The 18,237-nt window shown below is 40.7% G+C and overlaps 1 protein-coding gene across 1 annotated transcript in view; it reads left to right on the forward strand.

The window, feature by feature from the left end:
• The window catches only part of LOC124342628, a 42,997-nt gene extending 25,301 nt beyond the window's left edge, over positions 1-17,696 (forward strand). The window contains exons 9-10 of the mRNA XM_046795683.1: positions 14,940-15,023; positions 16,423-17,696. Of these exons, the coding sequence (XP_046651639.1) occupies positions 14,940-15,023; positions 16,423-16,658 (320 nt within the window). The 3' untranslated portion in view covers positions 16,659-17,696. The remainder of the gene's footprint in view (positions 1-14,939; positions 15,024-16,422) is intronic.
• Positions 17,697-18,237: the final 541 nt, after the last annotated feature.

An 18,237-nucleotide genomic window follows, 5' to 3' on the forward strand; every position in this document is an offset into this window, starting at 1 on the left:
AGTTACTTTTTGACTGATTCGTTTTGCCAGCCATCCATCTCTTCCTTCCTATACCCCCTTTCTGTGTGTGTGTGCGGGGCGATACATGGCGGGAGAATCATAAGAAAAAAAAGTCTCTGCGGCCGTGAGCGGTAATTACCAGAGCGATCGGCGGACCCAACTGCTCGTGGTAACAACCCCCACACGCCGAAACAGACGATATATCTGGGTTGTGTGCTGTGCTGGGCACCGGCCCTTATAGACGTTTTCATTTTTCTGTTGGATGTTGCGTCGCTCACGATCGTGCTGCGCATCATCATCGCAGCAGATGGATTATATATCAAACAAATGCCCGTCTCCGTCCGTCCGTCCGTCCGTTGGCTCGGGCGACGATGAAGGATCAAATCGATCAGTCTTGTCCAATTTGTTAAATGTTTTGTTCGCCTCTCGGTTATTTGAGCAAGCGCTTTTTTTTCTGTTTTGTTTTTCTTCTTCTTCTTCACAACCATCTTGTTGTTGTTGTTGTTGTTGTACGGGCTGGCGTATAATTGATGGGAGATCGTGAGCGAACCTCAATTTCTAAATTTGAAAATATTATTTCACCTGAATTTCCTTCTTCTTCTTCTTCGAAATCAAACTGGAATTATTATTATTCTTTTTAGACATCATCATCTATACAATTATTTCAAAGCTGCTGGGCGGGGGAGGGGAGAAGGGATAGTGCAATAGTCAAAAACTCATTTCGGGGCACCCGAAAGGGAAAAATAAAACGTTTTTTTTTCTGGTGCGCAGTCAAATAGTTTGACACAGAAAAAAGAAATAAGAAAGAAGAAAGAAATAAACTTCTGCTTTTCTGGTTGGGTCAAGTCGCGGTTCGACCTTTGATAGTACATGACAGTATGTCTCTTCCAGCCCCCAAAAATATATATAAGTGGCCGGGGTCTACCGGGGGTTTGGGAGTCACCGGCAATCACGAATCTAAAAAGGGCAGCAGAGAAACACGAACGCAAAAGTATTAGTAAGTGCGACAAGTGTTACAACACAGGAGAGACGCACGTATAAGGTATGCGTACTACGTAGGTAGGGTATGGCGGGCGTTTGACCCCCAGACGCCGGCACAAAATGTCACCGCGCACCGCAGCACAGACCAGAAAATGTGACGACGCTCTTATTATATTTTAGCTACTTTTTGTTTTATACTGCCGTGTAATTGTCGTAGTCGAACCCAAAAAATTGATAATTTTGTACAAAGAAAATGGCCATTTTCTGGTTTTATGGAGAAATTCATATAAAGGAAGTGGTGGGCGACGACACACCAACTGTAATATTGGATATACTATTGATTCACGCAACAAAACACATCCCCAGATTCTTTAAAAACATTTGTCTATTTTTTTAAATGATTATAGTTATACAGTACACACAAAAAAAAGCCCAAATTTCTCGTTCGTGAATGAGTTTCGGCTAGTCAAAAAAATAAAAATGAGGATCGCGTGCAAGTCGCCAGACGATTTGAATGGCCGCCGGTTGTTGCTGTTGTTGTTGTGTCAATTTCTCTCCATTTTTTCTGGTTGTTGTTGTTGTTGTGTCTCGGGAGAGAGAGAGAAATGAAATTAGATACGGTCTCGGTATGTCTCCCGTCCATTCCAACGCACTGGGGTCCGTCCAAGCTCTTGTATGCCACGCAACCCAACACACACCAAAAGTATCAGGTGAGATTTCAACGCGCACAAGGAAAAAATGAAAAAAGAGAAAATTGTGTCTAGCGTCCGTCATCGACACCACTACAGACACATCACACTGAAAAGGAATGGGGGGCCAGCAGCAGCAGCAGCAGCTGAGGGGTTCAATGACGACATTGTCCGCACGCCACACAAACGGCCAGACAATAGATGTACCGGCGCGCCGGAGATATGCGATGGCGGCCGGCCAGGCGGGCGGGCGGACGGGCGCGCGCGCGTCAGGAGCGCACAGCAGCGTCGATTCGAAACGGATGATTATGGGATGGAAGAGAGGAGCACGCCACTCGGCATACGACCTCAAATCTTTTTCTTATTTTTATTCGTGAGCGCTACTTTCACCTGTACACAAGATGTAATACCCGGTGTGGTTTACGTTGCGAGATCCCTTTGCTGACGTCGATGAGCATCACGCCAAGACGTTTCACCAGATGATGATGATGATGATGGCGGCGGCACCCAACTTCATTCTTCAATTATATTCGATGAATAACACGCTTGATGAATATATCCTCGGGCAGATACACTTCCGTCCGAACAAAATCAAACGGCGGTGAAATCAATAGCTAGGGCTGCTCCTATAAAAGAAATCTTCTATTTTCATTCCGGATTTTGTGAATGCCAATTGGCAAATCTATATAGTAGGAACGATGGAAATGTCTAGACTCCTGTTTAGGCGTGAGTTGTGCGTGATCGTCTAAATATGCCGGGGTCGTTTTTTGGTTGTTGTTGATGTCTGCTGGAGGGGTGGAAATAGAGAAGCAAAGGTTAGACGACTAAATGCGGTCGGCCGCCGTAGTATTTATCCTCTCGTAAAAAATAAAATAAAAAGGTTTTTTTTGTTTTAAAAAAGAACATTCCTCGGTTACTTTTTATTTATTTTTTTAGCGGGCGCAGTTCCGTCTGAATGATCAGTGTACATATAGATCGGGTTAATCCAGTCTTTGGCTTATTTCTATGTATAATGAATCTTAACTACAAAGCCACCGAAGTGTGTGTGTGTGTGTGTGTAAGGAGTGCATCATCATCATTATCGTCATCATCATCATCATCATCAGGTGCTGGCTGCTGCGGTGCACTAATTGCAGGTGCATAGAGAGAAGAGCCAGTGTGGAATGTCTCTATATAGTACCTAGCTACTCTCTGGAGCACACATGTGTGGAATAAGAATTTTCATTTTCGAATTACTCCGGCGCCCCCCTTGTTATTACAACATATATAAGTAATACACCACACACACACATATGAAATGATGAACTCAAATGAGCAGCACACCTGTCAGTAGCGCATTAACCCCCCCATCTCCTCTCACCTGAATGGAGAGCCCCAGAAACTAAAAAAAACTAGTCTATTAAATAGCTTCCAGGGTCTAGAAAAAAAGATACTAGATCGATGATTAACATTTAATTCGAGAGACTTTCATTTTTCTCTTCAAAGTAAGGGAGAAAAAAAAATGAAAAATTTGATTTCAAAATGTTCGTTACTATATTACATGTACACATATTCCATCCAGTTGATTCTCTTTTCGTCTGTGTTGCTCGGGTCGTATAGGTAATCACGAAATGGGTTAGGGTGTTACTTCTATTATTTTTTCTTCCTCCAAGGTTGAGATCGTTCGGATGATGGATCGGGCGACTACGAGCGCTGATGACCCTCCCGACAATGGACGAGTGCACTAGATCAGCTGCTGCTGCTCTCGCTCAGTTCTATATATTTTTCCTAGAATTAAAAACAACACGACAAGTATAACGATGCGCTCCGCTGTTTTCTTTAATTGGATACCCATTCTCGTCATCGACATGTTACATATAAGTTACCATCCTTCTGTCTATATGGATCGCTCTCGTTCTTCACTCTCCAAACTCGGACGGGAAAAAAATAAAAAAATAAAATTAGCAACTGAATCAAAATTGACTTTTGGGAGAGTTCATATCATATTCTCTTTTTAATCGCTATGTCCTATAACGAAATGCGCCAGAGCTTCTCACTCGAATTGCCCCTCTGGCTCTAAATGCAGTTTTATACTTAACTCACGAAGCTCACGCAGCGGTCGGAAAGACTCAATATAAATCTATACTTACGGTATCAAATAAGAAATAAATGAATGAGGCTGCTGGGGATTCGGAATATTCACTTTTGGTTTTTGTTTTTTGAACCAGGCAATTAAATATTTGGATCGCATGAATAATATAAGATCCGTCCAGACGAGCCAATTTCTTTCATAGATGTGATGATATTCATCCCTTTTCATTTGATAATGAAGTATCAGTTGTCGGGGTACCTGGTATACACACACAGCAGAGTACGTGGTGGTGGTGGGGGGGAACTGTAACAAACCGTAGCCGATGGCAATCTGATATGGAAACGAACGATCTAGCGTGAATCCTTAATGTTTCTTTTCTCCTCTCTTTGTGTGAGTGTGTGTGTTGTTGTCTGGAGGATATCTTTTTACTTGTATTACTCCCTTTGCTTCTTATTCTCCTGGCTGAGAAATATAGAAGAATAAGGGCCAGCAGTGTTGTTACACTTGAGAGAGGTGGCAACAGGTGTGAACTATACCTGTGGCTGGATATCCTTTTCTCTCTCTTGTATATAGCTTCTTTCATTCAAATTCATCAGCACGAAATCGACGGTTATCTCATTAAGGCTTGGCTGGTCAATCAAATGAGATGGACTACTATATAGAGACCCAAATGGAAAAAAAAATAAAAATTAAAAAAAATAAAAATCCAAGAACTCGAGCCACGCCATCTTACAATATTCTTTTATTTCGTTCGTGAGCGCAGCAAACCACAAACAATCATTACCACGGTACCAGAAAAAGAATCAAAAAAAGGGGGAGAGGGAACGCTGATGATTATTCTCGTGTATAATGGGGTGAAAGAGAGTTCACGGCACGCGAAGCCACCATTATCACATATCAAATAGAGATCAATGTTAGATGGATGTATGTGTGTGTCTACTAGACCGCCACCGTTTCTAACATAGCCTATATACACGTTGCTGGACTTTTGAAAAGATTTGATGTATTATAGACTGCGCTGGACTTTTTGATCTATTTAAAATTTAATTTGAAAAAGGTTACGGGGAGAAAGAAAAAATAAAAACATCAAAATAAGTCGAGTCACTTTGATATCCTTCCCGTCTTGGTCATTTTTTGTATTTCCTATTGACCAAATGTTACATTTGTTTTCTATAACAACACAATAGCCGCGGTTACGGCGACAGCAGCAATTCATTTGTTATTATTATATTTGCTTATAATAATAGCCGAGTTGCTGCTGCTGCTGGCGTGTCGTCGGATGTACACAATATAAGCGACACAACAATCAGAAAAAACCCTTCTGTCCTTCTGTAATATCGATCGAGGAAATGTTATTATTCTCCAATAGTCTCATCTCTCATTCTTTTATTATACATATACGCCGGACATTCGTTCCCCCCCCCCCCACCACCATCACAATAAAACCGAATTGTTTTGTCGATCAATTGTGCGATCATAATAATATCTAATAAAAATGGGTCGATGAATGTCTGTTCTCATGGGGATGAGTCGGCATATCATTTTGATCGAGTTCAATTCTCATTTGACACTTTTGGAGAGCCGTTTGTTTTCCCGCCGTGACGAAATCAACACCTGCAGGCCAACTCGACGACGACGACACAATAGGCAATTGTTAATTCACGCGGAAGTCCATACTCATCTAGACTCTCTATTCGCCGAAAATGAAATGTGTTATAGTTTCCCGAAAATTCCTTTTTTCATCCAACGTTCTCTCAAATAATTTCTAATATGCGCCGTTTCTTATATGCATTCAACCGGTTTTCTAGTCCATTTTCTTCTTCTTCTCCTTCTTCTTCTTTATATTCGAACGAAAAAGAAAAAAAACCAGAGAATAAGAGAGAGAGAGAGATCAATAATTGGACTGTGGCTTTAGGCTACGTGCGCATTGTAGTACATTCCTTTCCTGCTCCTGGTGCTGGCGCAAAAGGATAATCATAAAGACACAGCAGCAGCACAGCACTAGATAAGGCGCAAGGCCAAGGCTTTTTTTTTTGTTTCTACCTGAACCGAGTGAGGTGGATCTTTGATTGCCGTACGCCCTGGCATACACACAGAACGCGCTGCGCCATCATCATCATATGGCGGGCACACGTAACCCCTAAAGTCGGGCGCGTGAACCTGTTTTTCTTCTTTCTTTATATTTTTGTCGGGGGCTCTTTACTTCTTAGCCCCGATATGATGAAGCAGCTATAGTGGCTGGACGACCTCTTGAACTACGGCGCGGCCCAGCACAGCACAGCACACACAGCAACTGGTGGCTGGCTATGTGTTTTCTGATGATGATGGCAGGCCAGGAAGCATCCGGTTGTGCCTTATTATATATTTCTAGATGTGTCTGTGGCTTCTCTCTCTTCTATTTTATTATACATAACTATTAACGGTGATTGCTGTTTAGCTAGCCCCCGCGTGCCATTTTCTTCTTCTTCCCGCGTCCGACAACATTTTTTTAAAACTTGAACGAGAGTCATCAAGGGCCCTGCAGGCGCAGTAGCAATTGCTGTGGACGGAATTGAGTTTGGTCTTCTGGCTGGCCGGCCGTTGGGTCGTGAGTGAGAGATCAATGCTGCTGCCAAAAGTGCACCCAGTGTCTGATGATTATCTCTTATTTTTCTTTCCAAAAGAAAAAGAACATGAGCCGAGCGACCCCGCAAACCGTTTGCGCCGTGCTCGTGTCTGATGATGTCGCCGTGTGTCATTTTCTTTTTTTGAAAAGAAAATATTTTATTCCTGTTGGGCTGATTGTCGTCGTCATTTCACGACAAGTCGCGGTATGTCGTCGTGATCTTCTTCTATGCATAACAACTGTATCATCTACTATATACTCTGAGCACTGGGTTCTTTTCCAAATCTCTGCGGGGCCATCAGCGCAACCCGCAGGTTGACTCCAACTCATTTCTCGGCTGTACACAGTAACGCAGGTGCGCTATATTATATTTTGACGACGATCAAAATCTCCAGCATCAAATTTCCTTTTTTTCGTCGACTTGTTTCTGAGAAGAAAGAATTTTATTTCAATTCAATTCTTATTTCACTGGGCAACGAAAAGACTCAAAAAAGGGTTAGATATATGTGGCGTATATATATGTAACCATCTTCTTCTCATCCATCAGCCGCCAGTCGTGCAATTATACGAGTTTTTGATATATATCAAAAGCTAGAGAAAAGTAGTACTACGTACTCGTATATATATAGCTCTCTTTCCATTACACTATACATACCACAGCACCTTTACCTACTGGATATATGCCCTTCTCGTTTCCGAGTGGGTTCATTTTTGTTTTGTTCGAATGCAACAATAATAATAGAGTGACCAGCTTTTTCCTTGATATATATACACCCCGACGATGCTGCTGGCTGCTAGCCTATCAGAATAGCCCGACTCGCCTTGTGCCTTTCTAACTGTTATTATAAGTGCAGAGATAAGACACAGCGCACAGCTCACAGAAAAAGAAGATATGATGTGTTGTGTATATAATTTGTTGCATATAGCTGATGACCACAGCCATACACTCGCGTGTGTGTTATATTCTCTTTTTGCGCACTTTATTTTTTCTTTTAATTAAAGTTATGTGTATCAAATTCATATATAGATGGTTGACTAGATTCAAAGAGTTTTTTGTAGTCGTTATCATCATCAACCGGCCGCGTGTATTATACATTTGGGCGTGTATGTATATACCTATAGTAGAGACTATACAGAGAGAGAGAGAACCGGTGGCGTCCAACCGATTTGTTAATGGCTTTGTCGTGAGCTTTTCATCCTGCAACCCCGGGATTATATAGAAAATTTCATAGAAACAAAAAAAACACACAAAACTAAAAAAAGAGACCTGCGCGGAGAATGAAAAATAGTGGGGTTGATAGTTGAATGGGTGGTCCCTTTGTCCCTGTGTGATATTACCAAATATACCAAACAGTAGTGTGTCTATACGGTAAACAGCAGTTTTACACACGTCGGCGTGAAACCAGTGGGGGAAATAGCGCAGCTGCTATAGCTGCTGTACACAGCCATCGACTAGATATATATTCCAGGTGATTATTAATCACGCTGTTTTGTTCTTTTAGGAAAACACAAAAAAATGAGGGAGAAAAAAAGTAAAAAAAGAGAAAAAAAGATTTGTTATTCACGCTAGCAGAGCCCCCGACGGGAGAATATATTTTGGGTGGCCATGACGCAATTTTTTACCAACAAGGAAAAAATTGAAAAAACAAAAAGAAACTGGAGGAAACTTATGAGCTACCGCGTCATTGCGCTCACTTGTGTATATACCTAGTATATGTACGAGATGATGGGTCTCGTATCTCTTTAGCCCTATAAATATTGAATAGTCTTGGTGCTGCTGGCGGAACGTTATTCTAAATATGTGATGGGATGGCACCCCATATTTGGTCATCTGCTGTGTGTATGTATAGAAATTTGACTGAAGCTTTTGGGCTGCGGTTTGTTATATTTTGTCGGGGTCTGGAGAGGCTATCCATCACGCAATAATTATGTTTCCCGGCCGCCAAAAAATAAAATCAGACGAAGAAATCGGTTTCACACACAGGTATACAGACTACAGACACCTGCTGTATTATTCGTGCGATATATATAATAATGTAAGCCTATAGAAACCTCAGACTATATGTGGATTCGTGATGGATTCCAATTAAAAACCATCACTCTATATATATAATCCTGGTATAATAGCCCAAAACGGATGTTTTTGATTTATTTGGTTAAAAAGGCCTTCTTACATTAATATATTTTCTTCTTTCAATTTATCGAACGAGCCTATATGGATTCCCTCATGTTCCGTCATAAGGATGAAGAAGAGAGAGAAGACGAAAGATTAGAATCGTCGTAATTCACTCGGGGCCAATTTTTATATCTTTTTTCTTCTCTCCAGATATTTTATTACGATTCATTTCGGACCAACAGGTTTCGCCGACGGCGTCGTATCGATGGAACGCGTGTATTCTCTCTTTAAAAAAAAAAAATTTCTTATTGAAAAATAAAAAAAAAAAAAAAAATTATTTATAATAATGATAGGGCGGTTATTTAGGATTTATCGGTCGTAAAAATAATAACAAAAAAATTCCGGTTCGGCATCACACACAGCGGACTTGTGTGTGTGCTGGGACGGATGAAATTCCGCGTATATTTTCTCAAATATATAATATTTTAATAACATACTATATAGCGCGCTCTCCTTATATATAATACATTTCGGGGGAGATGGATCGCTTATTACATTGATGTTTTGTTTTGGGTATTAACAGCCCAAACCAAATGAAGTGATTGATTTTCGCACGAAAGAAATATTATAAGCACGAGCCCCAAATGTAATACCTAAACACAAATTCAATTGCTTTTTAAATAATAAAAAAAAACTGGGCTGGACGCACAGCACCAGGGAAACGGTTGGGGGAGTTATTAGGAACGGAGCCAGCTAGCGCACACCGGTTGCATTTATTATATTGCGCAAGAAGGGCGCGATTAGAATTCCCGATAGTTACCAATGAAATTTTTTGTTCGGACTCGTTTACCCCCCCCCCCCTTCTCCTAATAATTTTATAGTTGTTTGTATAAACTTCTCCATCTATTCTGATTTTTACTCGTTTCCAGTTTTTTGATTTAATTCCCAGAAGCCAAGGTATTGGGGTTCTTTAAAGCGATTTCTAGGAAAAAGCTCATAAAATGACGGTTATCCTATATTTGAATTTTGGGGCTTTTAACAGTAAAAGACAAACAAGAGCAAAGCAAATGGATTGAGCTGTTGCTGCTGTGTGCTGTCGATTCCAGCACACAACGCCTTTGTGTGCGGTTCAATGGACTTTTTCTAGATTACAGTTGAATAAGTGGCTGCTGGCCCCAGACGGAGGGCATATTACTTTAAAAAGCAATCGCTATGAGCTATACCAACTGCTGATGGTATAGCTCACGAAGATCAAACCGTGCAAGACCCTGGGTACTAGTAGTGTATGTACCAACTTTGGCTTTGATGCCAATCTCTTTTGATGCTGGTGCCGACTGCTGGCCTTTTAAATTGTTATCGGATTTTGTCAGAGAAACCAGTCATAAACCGACTGCTGATTAATTACATGAAAATGGCATTGCATATAATACAGACCACAGTTCGTGAGCAAAAGTATTAGCTATATTACAATTCCCAATTTGACTTGTTCGTGAAATTCGTTTCGCCGAACGAATAATTCACATTTGATTGAACCGAATGAAAGTTGCAGTAGTCGGCAAGTGTCACGTCTTACATGTAGAGTGAGGTCGAGAAAACCCCCTAGAACCATTGTCAATTTGATTGTCTTTTGTTTTTTTAAATAGAACGTCCCATATTTATTCACATGGAGAGAGAGAGAGGAATAGAACTCTGGTAAAAGTAGTTGTTCGTGAATAATTTAGTTTTTTTTTTTTAATCACGTTCAGCCTGGCACAATAAGAGAAGGGGCTTGACGCAAAAGGTCGCCTAGTTTTTCCTTCTCCATACTGTGAACTGTCGATCGAAATCGCCAGACAGTTATCTCACACTCATAATTTGATTAATAAGTGGATTGCCTTTGATGGCTGAACGAACGGAGCGTTCAATACTGTCACTCGTCACTGCCAACAGGCTGGTCAAAACAAAACGAAATTTGTGTGAAATCAACATTGAAACCAAACAACAACAAAAAATAGTCGCCCCGTGCGTTTCAAAACGGTTGCCACCGCTAAACTTGTTTGACGGAATAGAATTGAATTTCGCGTCTGTCGCAACAGCCAATGAGCGACAAGGATAGAATGTGTAGAACTATCACTAAATAGGTTCGATTCCTTCTTGCGCAACTCTGAATTTTACTTACGCATACGCACTGAGGGCAACAGACAGGTCGTCGTTTACTGAATCAACATCAGACAAACCCCTCGCCTTGTTATACCTCGTGAAACTTTTGTCCATTGTGAGACGAGACAAGGACGTATATAGCTATACGTGGATGTATAAATATCCCAATCGGATTTCTTATACCCTGCAACTGGAAAATGGTTTATCGGGAGACAGTGGCCATATTTCTAGACTATCGGACGGCCAGCGAGAGAGAGTCTCATATCAGATGTATTCTAATTCAATATAAGCAAACGGCGGGGAGATGATGTGAGGAGGGATCATCGGAGATATGGCGGTCTCCCATCAGCGCAGAACCTTGAAACTCACAGCAGCAGCAGCGCCAGTCACGAAGTCACGAACGCGGACCCGATCCATCGACCAATAAAATATAAGCCATAGACCTGCTGCTGACGTCTCTGCGTGACCGATATCGGATGACAAAATCCGAGCGCGATCAAATGAATTTCATTTTTTCTTGATTTTTCTGACCCCCAGCCAACAACATCGTTTCATGCGATCGAATCTTTTTTCGGTTTCCCTATTTTGATGTGTGACAACGAAATTGAATAACGCGCTCCCGATTTGTCGCCCATTGTCCGTTGATTCAAATATATCATCGGCATTCGTTGTGGCAGCATTGTGATCTTTTATATGTAGAACAGCACACAGACTTGAAATAATCATTGCGTGTTGTTGTTTTTCCGTGGCCATTTTTCGGTGGTTTCAATATACTCCCCAGGCGCTGTGTGTATAGAACCTGCTTGGCTTTGGCTCCGTACTGGCACATCAATCTGAAAAAAACAAAAATCCAGTTTAATATACACAAGAAGAGAAAAAAGGAGACTACACTGCGGTAACAAGAAAACAAGACAACAAACCCCCCCGAAAAATACAAAACAAAACAATAGAAGATAAGAAATCGTGAGCTCCCATAGGAGTTGCTGGCCAGCAGCAGCAGCAGCAGCGCAGATAGTTCTTGTTTTTGTGCTGAGTGCGGTGACAGGTTTTCCAGGCCAACACAAACGATTCGATTGAAATCTTTTTTTCTGAGATGTAGCCTATATAATATTCCAAATCCAAAAAAAAGAAATGTATTGTTATTTATCGATTGTATAGGCTAAACTATTCACGAGAGATTGTATAGAAGAATATAAGCGTATCTATACGGGACCCACGCGCGGTGTATGCTTATGTATTCGTAATACAATAGGCATTTATAATAACGAAAAGAAATGCCATTACGCAACAACAGGTTGTGAATATGACGCGATTATTAATAACCTTGATCCGTCATTTATTTGAGTTGAAAATATGATACAAGGAATCAGGTTGTTCTATATGCCATCGGCCGACAGCACACACAGGGCCTTTTCTTTGTGCAACAGCTCTCCTATATAACGTCAAGCCAAACACTTTATCACCTTTTTTGATATTAATATATTTCAAAAAGTTATGTCAGTCGCTGTCCGACGGCTGACTGACAGTCCGTCTTCCATAACGGCTGAATGGAGAAATCTAATATTCCTTGAATGTCTAGAAAAAATCTGATTTTGTGTGTAACATAACCATTTGCCTTTGTGTCGCAAAAAGAGCCACACAAAGTCAATATTTACCGTTTCTCTTGAAAAATCCACCGACGTCAATATCAATTTTTTTAAAAAGGATTTTTTTTCTCCCGATCTATTTTGTTCATTCACGAATGTCTAGGCTAAATTAAAAAAAAAAAAAGGGGGTTCACTTGTTTGATGGATTTTCATTCCCGGCACCACTTTGCACCTTCTCAGAAAATGTGTTTTTAAATTTTTATTTCAATTTTATTTTCTTTTTATACGATTGACACGAGCTTGGTGAAATGCGGCAGCCAAAAAAGTTGCCCGCGAGTTGTTTTGATTTGATTCAAAATAAAATAAAAAAAAAAGCTAAAATTGTTATCGGCTCTCACATCTACACACACACAGCAGTCAAAGGGAAGCCGCTCCCAGACAAGTCCAAGACATTGAGAAATACATTTCCATATGGAAACGGCAGAGTCGTGATGTGTCCGTGTCCATCAAAAAGGCTCAATGTCACTCCCCCGGCCGGGGGAGCCTTATAGCAGTGCAGCCCAGGTAGGCCGCGCCGAAAAAGGGCAACTAATAAAATTTAAAGGAGCCCCTTTTCGGTTGCATAGAAAACATTGTCCGTCTTCTCCCCCATTTCTTCTTCTTCTTTTATTCCCCAATGCACATCATAAGACAGTAGCCTAAATTACGAACCATAAGCTTCTGGGTCTGCTGATGCTCTGTCAGGGGTCCAATCCATCTAGCGGGCCGCCGAGAAAAATCAGACGGCCCTATCGAAAAACTATAGCGGATGGAATCAAAAAATAAAAATAAATAAATAAATACAAGAGCTGCGCACCGCGAACCTTTTCTTTCTCGATTTCTCGATGATATTTTATGATTTCGATGCTATACACTAAGACACTGTGAACGATGGCCATCGCGACTATAGCCATCATGATAGCCAGGAAGATGAGCGCACCGGTATTTATTGTTATGGCAACGGCTCCATCCCAACTTGGGAATCTCTCGTCATCATTTCTTGTTTTTCTTAAAAAAGAAGAAACATTCAACAATGTTTTCCCTTTTTTCGACCCCACAAAACAGGGCCGCAGGGCACAGAGATTTACCTGTTGTCAAAAAATATATCTCGTCGCCCGACTATGCTATGGACGCGGAATATGCCGTACGTACGGGTCTGTGAATCCGATCGTCATGCGATATAGACCGACCGGCGGCTAATGTACTACGTCACAAGTTTCTCTCTCTTTTTATTCATCCGTGAACGCGGGGAAAAACAACAACAACAAATTTCCTTTTTACCTTTTTTACCTTTCACGAATGAGGGAGATCCATCAATGTACATATCGATGAATTATAGATGGCGCAACCATTTCCGCACGCGCTCTTCGATAGGCTACATGTATATTCCTTTTGTCGGGGTTGATATGATGTGAGGGCTGCTGGAATTTTGGATTTTTTTTCCCCGGTCTGTGCGGCATTAGCATAAGTAAACACACGTTGCCATCAGCAGCAGCAGCAATCAGTCTGCCATGTACGCAGCCGACCGTATACAATGCACAGTATAGCCCCTGGAGGAGGATAGACTCGTCAAAAAATAATAAATACAAACGAAAAAAGATTTCTCTATATTGTTTTGTGGCGTCCGCTCTCTCCCGCGGCACGAAAAAATAACCCACCGGAGAATTTTTGTGATTCCAGCGGGCCAGCAGCAGCAGAGAAAAAGAGAAATGAATAAAATATTCTATTTTGAAAAATTCCCGCGCGTTCAATTAAGACAGCACACACGAGCCGTTTGGCTATAGAGATCCTATGTATGTCTACAGCACCAAGGATGCCATCCTTTGAGCGTTCAACCGGGAGTCTCCCGTTGTCTTTTTTAAGCTCCCGGAAGGATCGCTGCTGCCGGCCATTTATCCAATACAGAGATTTTTCTTATTTGAATCGTAAATCAAATTTAATTTTTTTCGGTTTGGGTTTTCCTTTTTTGTTGTGACGACAGTCGGGAAATCAAAAAAAAACCTGAGAGCGTGTTGTCTAACCTGTATTAGAGACTTCCTGGCTTTTATGTATTATTATATTTCACCCTGGAAAGAAATGATATAATTCTATCGACGGTGCTGGATATCATAGAGCTGATTTGCATCCATCCCATCTCCACTCGCCGCCCCCCGATTGAATATTCAATTATTCAGATCCTGCAATAGACCAACAACCAAACCAACCAGTCTGATGTCTTCAATATGTATATCCATCATCTCTCTCTCTAGTTGTGCTATACACTTGTTCTTTTCATATCTCCCGGGATTTATTCAGTTCACAATTTCTAAACTTTATTTATATAACACACAGCGCGCGTCTATTTGAAATGCTCAGCACGATTTGTAAAATAATAATCATCCATTGGAAATGGAATGGCATTGAAAATAAGTGCGAACCGTTTTCATATTTTTCCCGCGAACGGCAATCAAGTTTAAATTTCGGCGTGTGTTCCAGGAAGTTGCTGCTGCTGTTGTTGGCTTTCCCCCTCTCTCTCTCTGTAACAACTGGGGTACTTTTTTTTGACCTCAGCTTTATTTCTGCGTGTTTGTTTAGCGAATGAATTGAATTCTGCATCTTACTTATATCAAAAAATCCTGTTTTGCTTTTCATGTACGTGCTGTGTCGCCTTTCTCTTCTGCTCCGCTGTGGCCGCCATCGCACATAATAACCGGATTGATTTATCGGACGACAGGTGACAAGCCGCACGCCTGCGAATTGTGCAACAAACGCTTCGCCTTGGCTTGCAATCTCCGCGCCCACATGAAAACCCACGAAGGTAAAGAGCCAAATCCATCAATACTCTTATTCGTTACAACCCCTTTCTATTGTAATTCGTTCGTCCCAAAAACTAATGATCTGTCACACACACGTATATTTATGTCGGACTGCGACCAGCAAACATCGAAAGGGTCGATCACGGGGGTCTAGGTTTATCTCTCTCGTTTTTAGAAACGTCGCAAAATGATTTGAATCTGTCAATGCGAACTCCGTATGGCGCGCTAAAAATAATCATCATCGCTAATAATGCGCTATAGCAGTCTCATTACACATTCAAAGTATTTATATAACTAATATTTGAATTGTGCTATAGTCCCTCTGGCTATTTAGACGGGGGGTGTAGATATTATACGTGACACATGGGCGATGATGATGAGCTAGAGCCGAGTTTGACACTAAGTCGACACATTTTGGAGATCCGCCCGCAACAACAACCCAAAAGAGAATCAGAGAAATCTCTTGTCCGTTCCATTTCTTACTTGTACAAGTCGGAATAATATGATTGTGCTGTCCTATACTCGAATTCCTTCGACTAGATGATGGGAGGGATGACCGCTGGTTATTATTTCTCCGCGGGATTAAGTTCTATATACGTCTACTAAGAGAGATAGAGAGAGAAAGGAAAAGGACAGATGAAAAACAGACAGGAAGAGTCGTAAAATCAGAAGCGCTCGAGGTGTGCAATAAAAACAAAACAAGGAAAAGAAGAAGAAGAAGCCATAGCTGCTGCATATGTATATGTATTTCATCTCTAGCTCTCTCTCTCTCTCGCTATATTAGACATCTTATATTTTTATATGTACACGTCCATGCAGCAATGCCATCTAGACTTGATGGTGTATCATTTCACCCCGGTGTATCATCATCATCATCATCATAATAATAAAAAGAAAGAAAAAGAATAAGGGACGTACCAGAGGAAAATATCTATACACGGAAAAATAGCCGAAAACAAAAAATATAAGACAGTAGTATACAGACACAACACACGATATGTATTTATGATGAACATGGATGAAACTGGAGAATCTGTCATCATATTGGGTTAGCTTGCATATATGGTAGCCGGAGCTATTTATTACGCATCACATTACTTTGTATATCTATCTTTTATACCGGAGAAAACATCAGGAAAAATAACTATCGTCGGTCCTGCACGAGCTCAAATTCGGTGGGTTTTTTTGGTTGAGCCCAGCAGACACACAGCACTATCCAATAAACTTTGATGCTGTATACCGTAGGGGGGAAAAGAAGTATAGAAAACGGTTCAACCATTTATTTCGATTGTTTGTTGGGTTGTTTATTTAATATTCGATATTTGTTTGAATCAACTATATATAGTATCTGACGGAGATATTTCCTATTCTTTGGTTCGGGTTTGTTAAACGTCGATACAGGTGAGCCGCAGGAGGAGTGCGCCCGTTGCGGCAAGACGTTCCTGATGTTGGTCGGCGGTGGCGGCGGCGGGGGGTCGCAGGTGGGCAGCGACGTCACGGGACTCTGCAACGATTGCTCCGGCGGCGATCCAGCCACCGACAACGACAAGGAGGAACTGGAAGAAGACTCGGATGTCGGCGGCATCAGCGACGCCAGCGGCGACGGAGACGTCGACGTCGATAACGATCAAGACTAATTTAATATAAAAACGACACCATTTTTAATTTCCAACTTGAGAAATCAATCAATGAATTATTTCGAAAATAAAAAGATGAGATTTTTATTGTAATACCAAGATGTGCCTTATTATAATTTACATTCAACTATATATGTATACTATAATTATTTGATATCAAATTAGTTTTTTTTTGTCTCCATTCCCGTGTGTTTTCATCCAGATTTTAAGTGCCTTTTTTTCTTTTTTAAATCTATCAAATTATTTACAACTATTTGTAGCGAGTGTTGTCCTAAAATGTCGTCTCCTTATTTCACCGTGTGGGTTTTAAATTTTGTTGTTCTCTCCTGTCTCCACGTAAGAAATTGATTTCCCCTATTGCGTAATTATATAGTTGATGTGTGTATTATATCTAATATTATGTAATCATCATAAGACACTCCTGTCACTTTCTAGTCAACAAATACTTTCACTGGTTTTTCCTCTTTTTTAAATTTTTGTGCGACATTTTCTTTCCCTCCGCGCGTAGAAATTTTGAGTGGAATTTATTTGGCGGAAAACTACACATTCGTTAGCTCTTTTATATTCGGGAGGGTGTCTCATCTGTTTTTTTCTTTTTCTTTTCAATAATACAACTGCTGTGTGTTGGTTTTGTTTGAAACCCCCGGTATATATATATATATATATAAATTGAATCTTGTATACGTGTGTGTATTTTGCGTGTGTCTATCACATTTTATTTCCACCCTGCCCAATTATCCATCACATTTTTGAATTCTATAATAAGATTTCTGTTTTTGGCCATTTTTCTTTCTATCTCTCTGCCACTTTCACACTTTGACAGTTGGAATAATTTTATTAATAATATGCTATACTGCCCGCGCTCCTCTAAATCTCGACGAAATGTTCATAATTCTTTTTTTGTTCTCTGTCCCGTTGTTGTTGTTGTTGTCCAAGTTAAAAAAAAAAAAAAAAAAAAAAAAAAAAAAAATCATTTTCCTTTTGACGTCCAATCAGCGATAGACACGGAGGCAATAATACACTAGTGTGATTGATAAATTCTCAATGCCGTTCTAATTAACACACACGCCAATAGAATATAGAGATCCTTCTCAACACACACACGTGAATAACCACCGGGAATTCGTTCTCGGCATTCCGGTCAAACCAATCCCGGACGGATGTATATATATAATACACGCGGGAGAGAGAAGACAAATCAGAGAAAAGCGTCCAACCATGCATGTAAATGTCGCGCTAAGTAGTCGCGTTTCCAATGCCGATGGATCGGTGGAGCGCGGAAACAGAAACCAAATCGATTCAGGAAGTCAATGCTTGGAGCCCTTATCTTTTGGCGAAATTTCTTTCTCTCTCTTTCTCTCTTTCTCTTTTGATTTTGATTAGTGAACTAAATTTTTGTTCCGAAAATAAAGGCGCGCGCATTTTTGAAAAAAAAGAAATAGAAAAAGAAAAAATAATAATAAAATAAAAACAAGAAATATTTTTTGGGAAAACTCGGCGGGGGGTGCGGCGGCCAATCTATCTATTTTACCTTTTGACTTCGATGACGGTGGGGGGAAAAAGAAAGAAAAAAAAGGTG

The sequence above is a fragment of the Daphnia pulicaria genome, chromosome 6 (genome assembly GCF_021234035.1).
Source record: "Daphnia pulicaria isolate SC F1-1A chromosome 6, SC_F0-13Bv2, whole genome shotgun sequence".
Taxonomy (NCBI): Eukaryota; Metazoa; Arthropoda; class Branchiopoda; order Diplostraca; family Daphniidae; genus Daphnia; species Daphnia pulicaria.